Here is a 21,333-nt window from a genome sequence, read left to right on the forward strand (position 1 = left end):
ATTATTATTATTATTATTATTATTGAAGTTTACTTTGTTTCTTAATTCTTCCTTCCTATTTTCGAAACTGTTGGTCTTCGAGTTCCTGTTCAATATATCAGAGATAATAACAATTTTCTTTCCGCTAGTAGTGGAACAGCTGCTAATGTTGTTCGAAGGGACGTTGACGTATTCGGAGCTAAAGTTGATCCACTTAATTATATAATTATATACCATAAAATCGTACTTTTTAATTATTAATTATTGAATATTAATTTACCTAGTTTAAACAGGAGCCTGGATAGCGCAGTCGGTATAGCGACTTGCTACGGACTGGATGATCGAGGGGTCAGAGTTCAAATCCCGGTAGGGTCAAGAATTTTCTTCACGTCATCCAGACCGACTCTGGGGCTCAACCAGCCTCCTATCCAATTGGTACCGGGGTCTCTTTCCCTGGGGATAAAGCGGCAGGGGCGTGAAGCTTACCACTCTCCTGCAGCTAGTGCCGAGGTCAAGAAAACGCGGATCTATTCATCCACTCCCCCATATGCCTTCATGGCGTAATGCGTAATTAGTTAAGCACAGGAACATTTTTAATGTGGGTATATTTCTTTTCAATTCGACATGGTTGGCAAGATTGCACCAAATGAATGTTTACCATCTAAAGGATATATGATTTGCCTTGTTTTGCCTTTATTTGTGTGTATGTATTTGTATTTCTTTGCCACTTTGCATGTCAATACTTTACGATCGGCCTTCCGGATATTGAACATGCACGTAAATAAATAGGATAAATAACTGAATTATTGTTACTACATTGCTTTCAACTTTTTGAGGGAGCACGCGGTAGCGTAGTTGGTTGAAGCGCTATGCTACAAGCCGGAAGGTGATGGTTTCGATTCCCGATGAGGTTATTGGATTTTCTCGTATGACCCAATCCTTCCAGCCGCACTATGGCCCTGGGGTTGACTCAGCCTCTAACAGAAATGAGTACCGGGAAACTTGCTGACAACCTCACCGCCATCTGTGAGCCGATTGTCTAGAAAATGTGAGAGCCTCGACTTGTCACAATCCTATGGGCCTCTACGGCCTGTTACAGGGATAATTTTACCTTTTTAAGCTTTTGTCTTGTTTTTGTTGTTCTTAGTTTGATATATTGATGGTTATTTTGTAACCGGTCAGTAGGCTATGAAGGTGGCGCGTAAATAAATAAACAATTAAACTGAATCATTGTTTGCTGTTGTACAGTTACAGTACTTAACAGAAACAATGAAAGAATTTATTATTAATACTCAGTATTCGAATATTTTCGAGGGCCGTCCTTGCTTTTACGAGAGCTAAACTCTTAACAGTAATGCCAATGAACCTTCTCAAGGCGCTTATTCAGACTTGGGGAGACCTCACATCCGAGAATCGCGCGCGACACGAAGAGACAGGATCATCTTCACTATCGGAGTAGTTGTAACCTACTTTCCCTTCTGAAGGAAAGCTCGTAGGCTTATAAAATCAACTTGATATCTGGTCACAAGGTCACCGATTTTCATGAAATTTAGTATGAACGTATTATGATAGAACGGCCTCTGTGGTCTAGTGGTCAGTGTTCCTGGCTTCGATTCCCGGCGCTACTAGTTTTTATGAGAAGTAGTGACTCTGGAACGGGGTCCACTCAGCCTCGTGACGATAATAGAGGAGCTGTTTCAAGGAAATAGCGGCTCCGGTCTGGAAAACCGAAATTAACGGCCTTGGAGATTCGTTGCGCTGACCACGTGACAACCTCTATCCGCTAAAGTTGGCACTAACTTCGCCGACATGCGGCGGTCGCTCGGTCGGTATAGTCTGCTTGTGGACTCAAGCCACGGAATAGTAAGTAAAAGTGTTTTATGGTAAGGAGACATCTCAACCCCGTTAAATTTTTAGTTCTTTACGCTAGTAATTCGATGACCTCATCGGGGCTCGAACCCGCTACTTTCCGGCTTGTAGCATAGTGCCTCAATCAACTACGCTACCCACTCTCCCACACGCCTTCATGGCATAACAAGTTAAGCACAGGGACAACTTTGCCTTACCTTTTACACTCAGTGAAAACAACATGGAGGCAGCATGAACTATGATAGTTATAAGTAATGACGCATGTCGAAAACGCTGAAATAATCAGATTAAGCGATACGAAAGCAGGGGTAATACGAGTCGCCACCGCAAGCTGCGATCTGGTGGTTAGTTCTTCTGTTTTGAATTCGAAAATTTCCGGTTCAAGCTCGGCAAGCTTAGGCATTATAACTGAGGATTTCGTAGCTTTCCCCAGTTCCGTTCAGACGGATATCTGGATAATGAAGACATATCACGACCAGTTGTTTCACAGCCTTCAGAATACATGGTTCATATCCCCATTCGATGGTGTATAACCAGCGAAGAAATAATAAATAATAATGGTTCAAGCAGTGACGTTTGCTTTAGGGAGATGCTTGCTTCGAATCTCCATCGGGAGCCCGGTTATTCTGAGCTTTCTTATTTTTTCTTCTTAGTTTTCCCAAGCTGGACAGTGTCTCAAATTAGGCCACGACCGCTTCCTTACACATAATTTACAATTAATTACTCATTAAATATCGTATCATTCGGTACTATGTAGTCTGAGCCACTGACTGTATCGCTAAATAAAATATAAATTTGCCCCTGTTCTTAATTAAGTACCATGCCTTAAGGACGTATGGGGAGAGGAGTTATAGCTCCAAGCATTAGATGAAGGTGAGTGATGAGCTTCAGGCTCCGGCCGTTCTATCGCCGGGGAAAGAGTCCATTAGATAGGCTGGGTGAGCTTCATAACCTATCTGAACGCTTTGCAGAAGAGACATTTTTCCTGCCCCTGCCGGGAATTGAACCTCGAACCCTAGGGCGCCCAGCCCATAGCTCGTCAGTGTGCAGATCGAGCTATCTCGTTTCTTAGCGTAGTAAAATAAATCATAAATAAATAAATAAGTAAGAGGCTACGACTGTATCCTGGATACATTATTCTGAAGTATATACTCTATTTTCATTCTAAGTTATAGTATAACATGTGCGCATGATACAGCGTTGTTAATAACCTGTGAATGTTATGAAATATATGACACTCATTATAGGGGCCGCGTAGACTAAGATGCGTACTGGTTTCGACCTCTCGAACAATGGGATCTTCGGTTCGAATCCCATTCGGAGTATGGTTGTATGACCGCGTTTCTTCTATTTGTATTGTCCTGCGTAGATAGAGGTTTTACCATAGGCCGATCTCCCGTCCAGGAAATCCTACGCGATTTGCCAAAAGGTTCTAACAGTATGAAATTAATTTTGGATCGAATCAGACCACAGGGCCTAATTCGTAAAGCAGAAGACGAAGAAAAAATGTAGCAAGAGTTTTATTTTTTTTGCCCGTCTGTATTCGACACCAGTTTGTCATTAGTGACTCGTTTGACCAGCTTCAAGGCGATCAGCTGACTGCCATTGTTGTTCCTGCTAGTGAAGGCGTGTCGTGACGTCAAGCCTGATACTCATGAGCTCTGCAGGGAGGCAGGCAGTCGTGATGTGCCAGTAGCGCTTGTGTGTTCGAAGCGATTGATCGCTGAAAAGCTGCCGCGCGGAGTAGCTGCGCGCGAAGTGTAACCTGTGACCACCGCAGTCTAGTCCAGGCTTGAGGCAGTGGTAGGCAATACATTTAGGATTCAGTGCATTGTTCGTGGGATTGTGGCTGTGAAAGACAACACGTGAAGGGATGAAATGAAGTGTGCGCAAGCTCCGTTAATATTTCTTTTTCATTTCAAATTCATTCTTTTTACATCTGCGTTATAGAGCTGCTGAAACGAGACAGTGTGACCGTCCTTTTTTGTACTATTCTTTCAGTGATAATACATGACATTTGTAAGTCTTCCTCGTGTTCCTGGTCACATTTTCTCCCCTCACCCCTTTGGGTTAAGCTGTGAATACACGAAGAGTAATGATGGTGCTTGTTTCATTTGACTGCTAGACGCTGGCCAGTGTACCTTTGCAATACAGAAAAGGAAATGGAGAGACAGGTCAATGAGAACATAACCTGTTTCTAATCATAGAGAAGACAGCCTGCTTTATGAAATTTATGTTAGGGATTCTTTTCCTTCATATGGACCAGTAAACAGCTCAATAACGTTATTCATATGACGGGAGAAGATTTAAACGTGACGCAAGTTCTTTAATTATAATGCAGTGAGTGACGCGTAGTAAATATGTGCACTATCTTGTTTACATAAAGAATAGAGAGCTATCTAATGCCTCAAGAAAATGTATTATCTGGAAAAGCTGTGGATTAAATTTCCACGCCTGGTTAAAGAAACATCAACATAAAGACAAACTACTGGAAAAATTTAGGCAAAATAAAGAATTTTTAATATATACTAACAATTTAGACATACTTCAAAAGAATTTGTGACTTAATATATTGTGTATTGTTAAGAAGAAAAGTATTTTGGAGTGTTCACGTGTGTTAGTGATAACACTGAAATAACCCAAGATTTCAACACATTTGTTGTTTAATTTCGAAAGTAGCAAGTGTCTAACGTCCACGATGCATCTGGTCACTGACATTCTTTGCGCCCTTCTGTGCCTCAATTATTTACTCCCCGTGTGGTCCACATCTCTGTCAATGTCACGTGCGGGAGATCTTACCACAGCTTTTCGTCTAGGGGACCATAATATAAGGACTGGCTCCTGTATATATGCCTATATCAATACAACTTATAATATGAGTGATGGGGTGATGCATTCTGATAACACAGAGTCTGGAAAATACGGTGAATCTTATGTGGGTCCGGCGTCCGGAGTTCTGATACACGTTAGGTCGAAGAGAACAGGAGAACCCACTGCTTGCACTTGGCCCTTGATGACTTATAGTACTCACGACCACAAGCTGCCCGTATCTGAGCCGTGGATTGCCCTTATCAAGCGAGGTCAATGCGAGTTCGCTGTGAAAGTGTTGAATGCTATACTTAGCAATGCGTCTGCTGTGCTTATATACAATGACAAAGAGACTCATATTCTCGACAAAATGAGCATTCCACCTGAACTCAGTGAGTATATTTATATTTTTTACATTAGGTCATTAAACTGCAGTGCTGTCGCATTTTATGCGAGGATGCGTTCCTGATTCATGAAGGCCTCGCATAGTTCAGTACCAATTTTCTCATAGGAATAACACGTACATAATTTTTGCCAGTTGGGGGGGGGGGGTTCGCATTATTTCAAATTTTGTGTGTAAAGTGAGACTTTATTCATATTTTTCATATCGCACTACTTGACAATCGCATAAAGTGCGAACGCACTGTATGAGGTACTCTGAACATTTGCTGGCATGAAGTTTATAATATTTTATGCTGAGATAATGTAAACTTTTCTACTCCGAATCAGTTCTTTGTTCATTTTATGCCTGTGATTACTGCATATGCACAAATTCACTGTGGTAGGATGTCCTTATTGTTGTGTTTTGTTTGAACGTGTTGTCACTTAGTGTAATGTGTGTTACTTGTCTGTTGTGTCCTATTGTGTACTACTGCCACCGGGCTAAAACCCAATTGCAGTATTANATACGATACGATATGAAGTAGAAAGTGTTCGATATGGATTCAGGTTATCGATATATCGCGTAATTTATTTACAACATAAAATTACTGTTATTGATCGACGTGTGTATTGAATTAGACATCAAACGCTGTCTAGTGGTTAGACCTTTTGCTGTATTCTGAGGGAGGGCGTTCTGGGTTCGGTAACCGGAGACTAAATAGAACATGATCTGTTTAGTACAAATATTTACTCGCAAACTAACCTTTAATAAAATACAGATGCTGCTGGAAAAAAGATGACTTTCATTGATAACATTAACATTAATTATAACAGAAGTATGGATGGGGGAGAAAAGGACTGCATATAGGGTTTTGGTGGGAAAGCCAGAAACTAAAAGACCACTAAGAAGACCTAGGTGGGAGAATAATATTAAAATGGATCTTAGATAAGTAGGATGGTGTGTAATGGACTCCATTGATCTAGCTCAGGATAGGGACAGGTGGCTGGCTTTTGTGAATACGGTAATTAACCTTTTGGTTCCATAAAATGTTGCAGAATTCATAAGTAACTGAGCCACTGGTGCCTTTGCAAGAAGTACTCGGCTGCATGGAGTTAGTAAGATTCTTTTTTATTGCTAGTGGGGTGGTACTAAGTCCCTTGTACTGCGGCCACTTCTGGCCTATTGTACCAGCCCCAGATGATAGGTGAGGGTGATTGTGGAGCAATGGGTGGAATGAAGATTGACAGGGGAAACCGAGGTACTCGGAGATAACCTGCCCCAGCGCCACTTTGTCCACCACAAATCCCACTTGACCACACCCGGGATCGAACTCCGGCCGCAGCGGTGGGAAGCCAGCTACTAACCGCTTGAGCTATGGCGCGGCCCCGGTTAGTAAGAAGCAACATGGTTTGCTAAAATTCGTGAAATAATCTTTCCATCTCATTCGATTATATGGAACATATGCAGCAGAAATTCGCAGGTAAGTAATTCGAGAATTTGTCAAAAAGCAGTTCTTGATAATCTAATGTAACATGAACGGTTCGTGGAAGGAACGTTACTGGCGTTTCTTTGAAAGTAAACATTCGTAAACTTGTTTTAGTCTCAGTAAACATTTACGACATTCCTGTTTACTAATGAGTCAGAGAAGCTTTTCAGTGTCGTGAACACAGCTGAAGTTAAAATTAAGTATGAATAACCCATTGTGAATGTATATAATTGTAAGGAATTCCGAGTCTGAATATCATTATGTTTTACTGTTATATGTTTGTAAACACACACACATATAGTTCTTAATGATTAATAAATTATGATTCAGGGTAAATTTAATTATCTAAAATTTCAACTTAATTTACCAAGAAAGACAATAATTAGCCGAAAAATGTAAAGGCTTCTTTTAAGAATGTGTTGTTAATCCCATGAATATTTAACTATTATTAATAAAAGAAAGGCTCTTCATTAGTTAACAGGGGCGCATGGTAGTATAGTTGGTTGAGGCTCTATGCTACAAGAGGGAAGGTCGCGAGTTCGAGTCCCCATTATGTGGATTTTTTCAATTTACCTACTCCTTCCAGCCTCACTATGGCCCTCATGTCGACTCAGCCTCTAATAGAAATGAGTACCAGGAATCTTCGTTGGGGATGAAGGGCGGCCGGCGCGTAAGGCTGACAACCTCGCCGCCATCTGTGAGCCGATTGTCTAGATAATGTGGGACCCTCAACGTCTCACAACCCTATGGGCCTCCATATAGCTTAACTTTACTTTACTTTACTTTACTTTTACTTCATTAGTTAAACGCAATGCGTAACAGATCGAAAACTGTCGCGACAGGTTTGTGTAACTCTCGTCCCTTCTGTATTTTATTGTAGTGTAATGGGTGTAAAGGGAGCTGGGATAGTTCAGTCGGTATAGCGACATGCTGGACGGCCGGGGTTCAATTCATTGCAGAGGCAAGAGATTTTTATTTCCTCCACAGCGTCCAGACCCGCTCTGGGGCTTACCCAGCCTTTCCCCGGGGTGAGGGTAAAATTGCTGGGGCGTAAAGCTGACCACTCACTTCTAGTGCCGAGGTCAGGAAGGATGGAGCTATATCTCCACTACCCATATATCCTCATGTCCTCGTGCTTAATTAATGAAGTACAACGCGGTAGCGTAGTTGGTTAAGGGGCTATGCTACAAGCCGGAAGGTCGCGGCTTCAAGTCCTGATGAGATCATTGGATTTTTTTTCAGTTGACCTAATCCTTCCAGCCGCACTAGGCCCTGGGGTTTACTCAGCCTCTAACAGAAATGAGTACCAGGAATTAATTAAATAATTTTCCTGGGGAGTAAAGGGCGGCCGGCGCGTAAGGCTGACAACCTTACCGCCATCATTGAGCCGATTGTCTATATAATGTGGGACCCTCAACGTCTCACAACACTATGGGCCTTCACGGCCTGGTACAGGGATAGCTTTACATTTTTTTTTACATGGTTAAATTCACCTTTCCTTACAAATGGATCTTCCTGTGCTAAATACCGGGTAGGTTTGCAAGTTCACATAAACTGAGTTCGACTACCTGCAGAGGTAGTGCTTTCTCGCCATTACATCGTAGTCAGCTCTGGAGAGTTCACCAAGTTTCTCCTGTTATGTGGTAAAATGGCTGTAGCGTGAAGCTAGTGTCAGTGTTAAGAGTCCGTGGACATAACATGTCCAATTCCTCATACGTTTCCATGGCGTGATTATAACTTAAGAAAACAGACAGCCTTATTGCAGAGACGTGACAAAATAAGTGTTTTTTTTAATGATAAGTTTGCCTGTGGTTCTGTATGGGTGTGAAATCTGGTCTCTGACTTCAAGGGAGGCACATGGACTGAGGCTGTCTGAGAACAGGATGCTGAGAGAATATTTGGACCGAAGAGAGGTGAAGGGACAGGAGCTTGGAGAAAACTGCATAATGAGGAGCTTCAAAACTTGTACGCTTCTCCAAGTACAATTATAATGATCAAGTCAAGTAGAATGAGATGGGTAGGGCATGTAGAACGTATGAAGGGCCCATGAATGCATGTAGGATTTGGTGGGAAAGAGACCTCTAGGAAGACCTAGACGTAGCTCGGAGGATAGAGGAGTACTGAGTGGATTGATCTGGCTCAGGATAGGGACTGGCGGGCTCTTATGAATACGGGAACGAATCTCTGGGTTCCATAACAGTTTGGGAAATTATTGAGTAACTGAGCGACTGCCAGCTTCTCAAGTAGGGCTCAGCATCAAGAAGTTAGTTATAGAGGACCACATTGAATTAAATTACACGATATAAAAGAAGGAATAGTTAAGAGATATAATTAAGGTTCGTAAGTAATTATTTTTGAAAAATTTCTACATCACAATTTAAGCCACTTTCGTAGGTTGAGGGGGCCTCGAACTTTCTTATCCGCAGTTACATACTGAAGCACGCTGTTGCGTTATGATTTCAGCACGAATGTGTTATCGACCCGCTCTTCGCAACATGTCGGTGACTTCACGGTGTCACTGTACACTTACTGGTATTATGTTATTTCATAACATATTTCAGCCATCATGCGACCATTGTCAGGTGCTCCATTCGATACGGAAGCCTGTGCACTGTGCATGCGTGTAGCGTACCTGATGATGGCCACATGACACACAAACACAGGGCATAGGACAGATGAGAGAGATTACGGGACAGTAACAAATGTGGGGACCCCATCAGATATCTAAACCCATATGAATTTTATTTATTTTTTAATTAAACACTGCGCCATGAAGGCGTATGGTGAAGTGGATGTATAGATCCACATTTTTATAACTTTGGCACTAGTTGGAGGTGAGTGGTCAGTTTCAAGCCCCGGCCGCTTTACTCCTGGAGAAAGGGCCCCAGTACCCATTGTATAGGAGGCTGGGTCAGCCCCAGAGCCAGTCTGGACGACGTTGAGAAAAGAAAATTCTTGACCCTACCGGGACTCGAATTCCGACCTCGCGGCCGTCCAGCCCATAGCCAGTCGCTGTATCGACTGAGCTATCCCGGCTCCCAAACCCACATAAATATATTTACTAAACACCATAAGTTTATTATGATTTATTAAAATAAAATTTAAAATATATAATGAAGAGATTTTAAGTGTTATGTCATTTTACGTATACTTTGATGATGATTTAATATTTTAAATTAAATAAGGGTATATTTGCCGGTCACGGTAGCCGATCAGTCTAAGGCATGTACTGTCTTCGCTCGCTTGGAAACCGGGATCGTGGGTTCGAATCCCATTCAGGTCATGGATGTTTAGTTTGTGTGTGTGCGTTTTTCTGTGTTTGTGTAAAGGTAGAGGCCTTGCGACGAGCTGATCACCCGGCCAAGGAGTCCTACCGAATGCGTAAGATCTAGAAAGCCGAAGTGAACGGAGAAGTTTATGGAGGTAGGCCTAGGCCCACTGGGGCTGTAGTGCCAAGGGGGCATGGGGCGAATAACTGCTGTATCCTTCTGTATGGGCCCACTGAAACGTGTTGCATACTAACATACTGTCATCAGGTATACCTGACACCGTGAAAAATTAGAACGTTGCTTAAGAGAAAAATGGAAAGAAAATTCTTTTCCTTTTTCACATCTTAAGGGCCTCTGATTAAAAGGGTTCGGTAACCACTACTCTGGGGGACAGTTTCCCTTTAATTAGAGAAATGGCAACCGAAATTTCCTGCCAACATTATTGCTTGGCTCACAGGTTTAAAGCTTTTAAACCTAACCTTTTGTATTTACACATAACGCACATACGATGACATATCAGCATGAAGAATTCGCGGAAAGGTGATAGGAGATAACTCAATCAGTATAGCTACGGGCTGGGAGGCAGAGGTTCGATTCCCAGCAGGGACAAATTTTTTTCTCTGCTGGACAGCGTTGAGACCGGTTCTGGGACCTACCCAGCCTCCTACTAAACGGATTACACGGGCTCTCTCTCGAAAGTTAAAGCTGCTGGAGCGTTACGCTGACCATTTACTTCCATCTAGTGTCAATTTTAAGAGTGGTGGAGCTATACTTCCCCTCCACAGTACGTCTTCATGACATGGTGCTTGATGAATTAAACACAGGGACAACTTTACCGTTACCTGTGATACTTACCAATCGCAGTGCCCCTTTATTCACAAAAGATCCCATACTGCCTCTTTTGGAATTGAACTATGGGCTCCGTCCTCTGTCGCTCCAGTATCGCAAATCAGGCCACGGCCGCTTCCTTACACGTAATTTACAATCCATTTTTCAGTACCATTCGACGCTATATAGTCTGAGCAGGTGACACAGGCAATAACAAATAAGCTACATGGCCTACCCATCTTATATCTTCATTGATGTTACAATCGTAATAATATTTGGCAAATAGTACGATATTTGTAGTTAATATTACTGTGTTTGAAAATAGCGTTAAAAAACTATGTATCATACAATAGCTTCGCGTGTCCTCGCTACATTTTTTAAAGAATTGGATGATTCCCTAGAAACTCGTTACGAAATTAGTCCCCTTGGGCGTCTTTACATTGAATTTGAAGTTATCACAGTGATGACAATGAATAGTACTCCTTTCTGGAATGTGACTCCTTGTTCACCTACGTTTCGAGAAACATAACTGCCTGCATCTTTAGTTGGAATAGTAAGTTCAGCAAACAGTGCTTTACTTGAAGAAGGGGACAATAAATTCCTTCTGAAAATTTGGCTAATATCTGTCGCGCTACACGGCGTCCCATCCCGGAAGACTGTTCTTGTTTATTACTACGTTCGGTCACTGGAACATTTCATCTCTACGAGCTGTCATATTGCTACGCTGCTGGATCTAATGCTTCTCGAAACATGTTCATAAAATGTGTGCGGCATATATTGCAGTGATACTGCGTGTAAGTTTTTTAAAGTCTTTTTAATCTCAAATTCAGTAGGCCCTGTGATATGGTGACGACACAAGATACGGATTTTATGATGAGTAATATCCTGTCACTTGTGTGAGTGATTATAAACGGTGGTTGGATTGGTAACCGGATCTGTTGGATCCTTATATACAAAACTCGTTAGTATACTTTATAAATCACCATCAGACAAAGACTAATTTTCCCAATTACGGTCTTCAATGCACTGCTTGATAACGTCTTCCAACAGTGGACGTTCCACTGGTCCCGGGTTCACGTCCTCGCAGGCTGGCGGCTATCTTACCTTTGTCTCTGCTGGCTTCACAGTTCTGGCTTTCGGCAGAGATGCCACAGTACTGTTGTAGTCAAACAAGTGAGATATTTACGTGCCTACATTGCTTTAATGAATCATTCTTTTATTGTTGTGCAAGATATATGTCCATGAAACGCGGCAACGTAATACTACTGCGTATAAAATTTCAATTGTTCATCGTCCTTTGTTTTATTCTTTAAGCTTTATCTTTAATGTTCCACGTACTCCGTTATTGGAATTGTGTTTGTTGTGTGCGTCTTTGTCTAACGTGGGCCCATATGTCACGCCAGTTCCGAGGCAAATGTAATGAGATATTTCATATAATATAAGTGTATTATGAATAATTATTTTAGTTATAAACTTGCCTTTTAACGTAAATGGTTTTTGCTTTCTTGGTTGACGAAATTGTCGAATTCTGCTTTTTACCGTCGGCTGACAATAACATAACACATTTTTTTTAAAATATTTCTATATGACTGCTTTTAGGTGGACCTCGGTAATGCGAACTCCCTGTAATTCCAACTGACTCTCAGAAAAAAAAAGCGCCTCCAAAATTTACAAATGTAATCTAAGTATTTTACTAAAACTGAATTCTTGTGAAACATGCCGTCATTTTTTTTATATTGCCAGTGGGGTGGGACTAAGTCCCTTGTACTGCGGCCACTTCTGCCCTATTGTACCAGCCCCAGATGATAGGTGAGGGTGATTGTGGAGAAATTGGTGGAATGAAAATTGGCAAGGGAAACAGAAGTACTCTGAGCAAACCTGCCCCAGCGCCACACCGACATTTGTTACTGGACATGCGCCTCTGTGCGCTGAGAAGGATGTAACCCGGTTACCGCTTGCCTCCAGCCCGGTGTCCTCGAGTTCTGGTCGTTGTTTGTATATAAATTGTGCGTATAAATCTTTTGAATTAACAATTTTACATCATCGTATTTGAAATCCAGTAGTCCGAACGATTTAATACTCCGAATACACAAGTGAATGCTGTAATTACGATTAGTTTGGGGTGTCGAGTTTGCGCTGTGCTTCGCTTGCAACCCAAGCCCACGCTGTGAGAACCGTATCAACAGAGATAATGTTGTCTGCGTGTTGAGGATCGAGCCTGGTGATAAGTCTTGCACTGTGGCATGTCAGTTTAGGCGGTAACGTCGGCAATATCCAGTTCTAATCTCGACTGGAGCGTGGTTATCGTAACTGAGAGTTAATCAGTTTCTTTCTCAATCTTTTCCAGCCAATGCCAGGAGAGTATTTTGAAATTGGCAATAACAGTTTCCTTCCAACTTCTCCATTTCTAAATTCTGATCTCTCACATTTAAGAAAACATTTAAATTGAAAGTTAAGATGGTGGTCTTCTGTGTTGTGACTTCATATAGTTCTGTGAGCGTATGCGGACGTTTCGGAGGAAATGCTGCCTCCTCCTTCAGCGTTGAAGTGGGTAGGTTCAGAAATATGTTTTTTAATGTAAGGAAGTTACGAGGATGGTCATGAGACCTAATGAGAGGGGTCGAGCCTGTTTCTGAAACCGCATACTTAATGAACGGGTGGATGAATGCATGCATAAGGTCTAGGCCTAGACCGGCCCTTGCACCGAGAATTTGGATGATCTATTGTGCATCCCCCTCCATTTCAGCCCTTCAACGATCGTACACTTTAAAAGAAGTGTAGTATTTTGCTTACAGCGGAGTCTGGCTCCATAGGTTAATGACCCAGGTGGTGAAACCATAGGATAGCCTCATAGTCACATAGGATGTGTGTAGCTGGTTTATCTTCTTCCAGGCACCTTTCACAAATGGAACTATCCATGAATCCAATTTCAAAGACATGATCTTACACGTGACAGTGTCCTGTGAGTAGTCTTGTTACCAATCACAACAGGTTTCTATTTAGTTTTGACGCTTCCTTGGTTCTTCTGACAGGGTCCTTGTTGGAATTCCTTTGCCTGTTTTGAGTCCTGTTAGGGACTCCCAGTATTTTTGATGGTATCTGTTTGTTCAGTCCCTGACAGCCCTTTTAGCAGTTCTTCCTAAAATACCACAAGATGGTTCAGGTCCTATAAGCGGACATTCAGCTCCCAATTTTGTCAGTTGATGCGTCGTTTCATTACCCTCTTACCCCGAGACCCATAGCAGTTGAACTCTGTTACGTTTAGCCAGTTTCATGAGGATTTGATGGCAATCCAAAACCAGTTCTGAATTGCTCTAGTAATTGTCAGGTGCTTTAATGGCAGCTTGACAGTCTGATAGAATATACAAATATATGTTTCTATTGTTACAGTCCCTATCTAGATTATCTACTGCGCATGACTCAATGTCATACATTTATGTCTGGAATACTGTTGTGTATTTCCCCATGACTAAAGCTAAGCTTCTACCTTGTACCATGACCATACACACCAGCCCCAGTGCCTTTATTTATCTGGAGCCATTTGTGTATCAGATGTGTCCCCCTCTCATATCGGGTTGAAAATCGTCTTTCCATCCACTTCTATCAGGGAATCAGACCATGAGATGTTTGTCACAGACATGTCACGGTATCGTCCCCATCTGTGGATGGTTTCCTTCATGCCGAGTTATACTCGTATATGCGTGTTCAGAGCCTTCAGATTTGGGTTTTAATTGACCACTGCATAGTCTATATGTATACACCTGTCTGGCTTCAGCCTTCAACTGTAAGTGCAGTGGGGGTGTCCAAGGAGGACCTTAATTGCAGCCATTGGAGCTGTCCTCATTCAACCAGGCCATCCTTTGCAGTTTGCTAAGTGCAGCTGTTCCTGTTTTGATTTTGACCCTAGGCCACCACACAGTGGCATCATAGGTAACTGTGTCTTACGGTCACGGCGTACTCGTATATCGAGTATAGCCCCTTCGATTTCAGTCCCCAAATTCTCCGAAACGTGCCTCTGCAGGTCCAAAACGCTCTATAGGCCTTGTTGGTTACTCTATCCAGCTGTTTTCTCCATGTCAGCCCCTTGTATAAGGTATTTTACCCCATTGGACAGCTGTATAGTTTCATTGAAAAGGGTTGGCTCCTTGAGTGCCTTAATGTTCCTCTCCATAGTGAAATGTATTATTACCGGCTTAGTAGGGTAAAGATAAAGCTGTCCCTGTGCATAACCAATTAAGCACTACGCCATGAAGGCTTATGGGGGAGTGGATGTGTGAACTCACATTTTCTTGACCTCGGCACTAGTTGGAGATAAGTTGTCAGCTTCACACCCCTACCACTTTACCCCGGGGAAAGATCCCCTGGTACCAAGTGGATAGGAGGTTGGGTGACCCCAGAGCCCATCTGGACGACATGGAGAAGTGAAAATTCTTGCTCCCACTGGGACTCGAACTAGACCTCTTGGTCGCGCTATCCCCCCTATAACCGTCTTACTAGGGTTCATGGACAAATTCGTCCTGTCGCGCCACTGTTGAATTATACCTAGGGCTGTTTGTAAGACCTCGAACACAGTATGAGGGAATTTTCCGATGATTAGCATTGCTATATCATCAGCATATCCTACTGTGCTGTCGTGACCTAAGATGGTAGCTGGTCGACTGAATTATGTTGGCCGAGCGGTAGCGTAATAATTCAGTGATGGCGATGGTCAGTTGGCTGCTGGAGCGGGTATTCCAACCACAAAGAGCAAATACTCACTACAGATAATAGAGGATTTATTGATTCTTAGTGTATATTACATACAAGCGCTGGTGGACGTAAGCCTGGCCAGCCTTCCCATAGCCCCAACCCAGACAAAATGCCCCCTTCAACTTCCCTCTTCTTCTTAAAACCTCTCTAAAAACTAAACTTGCAGACCAATGTCCCGAGACATGAACCCTCACGCAGATCAGATTACACCAGCTGTTGGTGAAGGATAGGTCCCAGACGAAAACACTCCAGGACTCCACTAATTTATGGAATGGCAGGGGTAGATTAACATTTTTTCTCTGAGGAAGCAGGTCAACTTCTTGACGTGCTGTAAATTTAGTAGAGGGCATGATCCAAGACACAGACTCAAGTTCCTAAAATTAAAAAGGGTTGCGAACCCCGCAACAGTGCAATAGCCATTGTTTTTAAGCTCGCATAGAAATTTTTCCACAAGCAGACTCCACAGAAGAGGTGAAAACGTGTGTCCCTACGGGCATCCCCTAGCCGTGGACGCCCTCAAGATTTCTCCCGACAAAGTGGTTGTTATGTTTCTGTTTCCAGCATAGAGCAGACCCATATGCAGATGGTGGGCCCAATGTAATTCCTTCCAGCAGTCTGTTATTACGTTAACTGAGAGTCTGTCAAAAGCTCCCTCCATGTCAAGGAATGTTCCTAGGGGCAATTTCTTGTATTCAGCAGCACTGCATATGCGTGTTACCACATTGCAGAGTGTAGTGTCCTTGGTCCACTAGAGTCCATGGGTCTCTTTGGATGTATGACCTTCAGACTCTGGCCTGTTAGAGGTCCTGGTCGGGGTATCTCCCAGCTTTGGCATGCCTACATCCCCCGGTTACTGCTTGGCTTTCAGCTTCCGCCTGGCGCATCCAAACAGTTTTGTCCTCTCCAGATGGCGCTTGCCTCCTCCAGAGGTTAGATGTTTCTGGACTTCCCCTTCTGCAGGTGTGCTAGAACTGCAGTGTTGTGTCAGAACTGCGAGTTCCCGACAGGCCTCTTGATGTTACCTCAGGCAAGTTTCTCGCTACTGGTTCGTCCATACCCTTGGCTGAAACCCCAACTACGGGTTTGCTGGTTGCGTCAGCACCCATTGATGGTGCGCCAGGGCCCCCCCCCCTCCGCCGCTGAAGAATTTCTTGTAGAGAAGCGCTTGGAATGCAGTCCTTCTCTCTTCTAGAGTCTTGTAAACCAGTTTTCTTTTCGTTGATATCCGTATGCGGTCCCACGAGTAGAGGAGACCTAAGAGGTCGCTAACCGCAATACCCCATACGGATGGACGGTATGAATACAACGGGGTGCTGCCAGGTGCCCCGAGGGGACAGTTAGCGACACTAGCTATATTTCACCCCAGTGCCACGTAGCTCTCAGCACGACGCCTCAGTCGTTGACGTAAGTGGACAGTTGTCGTCTTTGCCAACTTTCCAGATGTTACTCCCCTCCGCGTGGACACCAGGGGTGGCTTTAGGAGGGAAACCACACTCTTAAACTCTGAAGACGAAATTATCATGTACGTCTGGAAAGTCGGTACTCATAAAACTGCACGGTGTCACAACAGAGTGGCTCAGAATCTTGAGAATCGCAGGCATGAAGAACCGAAGATGCGTAAATTGAAAAAGAGTGTAGGACAGGATGATAAGGGGACCGTTAGGAAGAAAAGGAAAACCCGCTTGTAAGGCATAAGCGTATATGGAAGGATGATATTGTGACCTATAGACCCCTTCCTAAGCGGTGACTCTGTAAACAGCGACCGTTTATGGGCAGCCACTCGGTAAACATATTCTCGTTGCTAGGCATCAGATTCTTAATAATGCAACAATTGGACTACAACAATATAAACTGGATGTTTCTGCTTGCTCCGTGTCGAGATGTTATAAGCAAGGGACAAGGTCTGTTGAGAGTTCAGTTGAGTTCTGCACAGCAAGCTGTGTAGAGAGGACCTTACTTTGTGAAGCTCAAGAATCTCCACTGTTAGGAAACGTTGCCAGGGAATGGATGGTGAAAAAACAGCAGGCTGGAAAAGGCGGGTGCTGTTGTGACCTGTGAATTGTGGAGATTAGCGTTGGTGCTGTAATTGCTTGTATTTCCGAGTGTTCAATAAATCCATTCACCAATCCAGACCCCGTCTGTGGTCACCCCTACTACACGTGACAATATTAAAATGTATCTTGATTTCGGGTGCTTCTTTATTACTAATAAATAATCATAATTTTTTCGATGATAAATGAACTCCGCAGTTGACCAAACGTGATCAAATCATACGAACCAACGTATATGATCATTGTATACCTTATGATGGCCCCATTTTTCCGAAACGTGTTCTAATATGTGTTAAAACATTGCCTAAGTGATATTCTAACAAATAGGTGTTTGCATTTACGAGACTGTATTATACACATGAATCTGAACTAAATAACAGAGAGGAATGGTCAAACAAGGACTGATATTTAAAATAATACCGTATTTACGCATGTATAGGCCGCACATTTTTTGCCAAAAATGCAAGAGGAAAACTGGGGTGCGGCTTATATTCGAAATATTCGAAATCACACTTCATTTAAAAAAATATATATATTCATAATTAGTAATACANACGTTTATACACGACGGAACCAATAATGAGTTATTCACACACAATATGATGCTGAAATACAATATTTGACAACAGAATTTTATAAAGCATACAAACGCCGACAAAATATTTAATAGTTATCCACAGAAACATGTTGCTTTGTACAGACATGCAGTACATGTTTACATGTTACGATCCAACGAACTTGTTATTGGAACACTTCTAGTGACGAGTGAGGAAAGCAAAGCACATAACACCGACCAAACTGGTATAGCAGTAACGCTCCAAGCTTGTATTCTGTAAGTGCTCGGTTCGAATCTTGGCTGAGACACCCGCTGCCCTTGCAGAGTTTTCTTGTTTTTACTCGGTACTTCCAAGCAGATAACATTAATTCTATGCCGTCTCCTTCCTTATCCTTTCGAATTAATCCGTCAATCCTACCGTTTGAAACTATACTATGTATTAAGAGTGTCGTAAATATACTTAAAAATCGATGGAAAGACGTTTGCACATTTTTCTCATGTACGATTGACTACGATTGCTTTCGAAATCGATTGTTGCGTGGTATACCATTGTTACATAAACAATGGGGACCCCTCGTGCGCTTATCTTTTTCTTACCGAAAATAAAGCCTATGTAATTTTATTAAGTCGAGTCTTTCCATAATTTGCTGTAATTTAATCGAAATCCTTAGAGGAGTTTTTGAGAAAATCATTTTGTTTCGTGGATCCTATCTGAAGGGTTTCTGTTTTTAGAGCCTAAGAGTTCATGTTCACAGTGCGCCGACGTACGATGGTTAAATTATTAAATACCAGATACGAATAAGTTTCCTCGAACCGTTGAGGCGCTAGCGACGGGCACATGTAGACAGAAATGGATGTCATTCCAAAAACCATATTTTCTTGGTCAGGTTTGCTGAGAATTTATAAATCCGTAACAATTTTTGAGACCATTTTTGACCATCGCAATACTTCCTCATGTAAACCTATTGTGGCATATAGACCCGTTGCTAGGAAACGACCGCGAAATAAGCAAATATACGACAGCCGTTACTGAGTAATGGTTGTGCAAATAAATATGTTCTCACGGCAATAAATCAATTACAGCAACGAGGAACGGTGTTTTATACGCCATCCGTTAGTAAACAAGCATGTTCTTAAGGAAACAATTACACTACAACACTGATGAGCGGTGTTTTCTACGCGGTCCTTGCTGAGGTGTTATAAGCAGGATAAGTCTAGAGTTTAGTCAGTTGGAGTCAATCAGAAGAGTAGGAGGTTAGTGCGAGATGGCGGCCAGACTGGAAGTAAATTGTGAGACAGTCGCAAGCCAATAAGGACGTGAACACGGAAGCTGAGGGATCTACGGCGTTGGAAGCCGTTACCAGACAATGACTAGTGAAGACACATCAGACCGAGAACACTTACTACCTACTGTAGTGAACTGCAGAGGGTGTGAATTAGCGATATCGCTATAGTTACTTGTGGTTACGTTCTGTAAGTGTTCAATAAATCCAGTTACCAATCGAAACCCCATGTATAGTCACTCAATCACGTGACACTATATTACGTATGCGAGAAAGTGAAAGAACAAAACAATAACGCACTCTTCAGTCATTCTGATACAACAGACTTGATGCTGGAATTCGTCCAGGGGTGTAGCGAGATCCGTCAGCTGTGCTGTGCTGCAAGCTGACCATCAAACTAATTATATTCAAAGTGTCTAATTCATTGTTAGGTTTGCGGCTCTCAAAGCAATAAATATTTAGGCATTAAGATTATGGCATTCCAGGACGTGAAGCCTTGCAGCTTATTAGATACGTATGATAGGCAAATTAATCAGTTCCTTCCGTCTTCATGATAGAAGGAATGGGATATCATGCCGTATAGGTTGACAGGTACGAATATTTCGGCGAAATATGCTGCCGCCATCTTCAGGATAGAAGAAATGTTATGTAACTCATTGTAATTTTCATTTCATGCATCCTGTTGTGTTACAATATACAACCTCTTTATTATATCCGTCACAACACGACCAATATCAAGATCAGACCATTTTCGGCCCTGCTACATGTTTCGGCTATTGATAGCCATCATCAGGCAAACACATGATTTACACACATATACACACACCACTGAACCGCAGCACCAACAAAATTGGATGCAATATTATTAAAATATATAAAAAAACACTTGACGTAAAAAATACAATAAATCAAGTTATATAAAATAGAAATATGATATAAAATAAGAATAAGATTCTTTTGGTGTTTTTTATCAACGTGTCATCAACGATGACAAAAATGATTTATATAATCTTAGTGGGGTTTACCAACTACAATGTGCCGACTGTCCATTAAAATATATAGGACAGACCGGACGTACCTTTAAAGTCAGATTCAAAGAACACGTACGAGACATAAAAAATAACGGACAAAGCTCCAAACTTGCTCAACGTATATTAGACACCACACATGAATATAGTACGATAGACAAAACATTAGAAGTTCTATATATCGGCAAGAAAGTCCGAACCTTGGATACATATGAAAGATTTCACATCTATGAAATCAGCGAACTAAATTTGCAACTGAATGGTAATTTTACCGAAATGTTTAACCCTATATATGATGTAATAATTGATACACACAAAACATAATATACAGTTATACCCCCTCCCTCCTTACCACCACTTCCGTATACACCTTATCTCTACCTCCTCCTTCCCTCCCTTACATTGACCTTAATCTTACATCACCAAATCAGTCGTTGTTTACATTCCCTACAGTGCGGACAATACTTTGTGAGATGAGGCACTGACTAATGTAAGTAATATACTCTATATGCTCTACATCTTCAATATCAGTCGTTGATTATAAAATTTAATATATTACTTTCATATCATTTTCAGATTATAATTTACTTTACTACATCTACATTACGAGCCTCATACACAATTTTATATACGCATAAGTATGAATATTCCAACTTGTCCGGGGAACGAAACAAAAAACAAATCACAAACCAACGACTGACACGTTGATGTAAAAACACCAAAAAATGTTATTCTTATTTTATATCACACTTCTCTTTTATATAACTTGATTTATTTTATTTTTTCAAGTCAAGTGTTTTTTATATATTTTAATAATATTGTGTCCAATTTTGTTGGTGCTGCGGTTCAGTGGTGTGTATATGTGTGTAAATCATGTGTTTGCCTGATGATTGCTATCAATAGCCGAAACATGTAGCAGGGCCGAAAATGGTATTATCTTGATAATGCTTGTGTTGTGACGTATATAATAAAGAGGTTGTAACTCACTGTAGTTTTGTAGACATGTGCCAACGTTTCGTAGGAACTTTCTACTTTAATCTTCTTC

General features: G+C 41.9%; 1 protein-coding gene across 1 annotated transcript in view; it reads left to right on the forward strand.

Moving 5' to 3' along the window:
- Positions 1-4,435: 4,435 nt before the first annotated feature.
- The window catches only part of LOC111874852 (protein goliath), a gene marked incomplete at its 5' end in the record, with an annotated part of 107,326 nt that continues 90,428 nt past the window's right edge, over positions 4,436-21,333 (forward strand). Inside the window, 1 exon segment of the mRNA XM_023870700.2 lies at positions 4,436-5,048. Coding sequence (XP_023726468.1) covers positions 4,547-5,048 — 502 coding nt within the window.

The sequence above is a fragment of the Cryptotermes secundus genome, unplaced genomic scaffold (assembly GCF_002891405.2).
Source record: "Cryptotermes secundus unplaced genomic scaffold, Csec_1.0 scaffold160, whole genome shotgun sequence".
In the NCBI taxonomy this organism is placed as follows: domain Eukaryota; kingdom Metazoa; phylum Arthropoda; class Insecta; order Blattodea; family Kalotermitidae; genus Cryptotermes; species Cryptotermes secundus.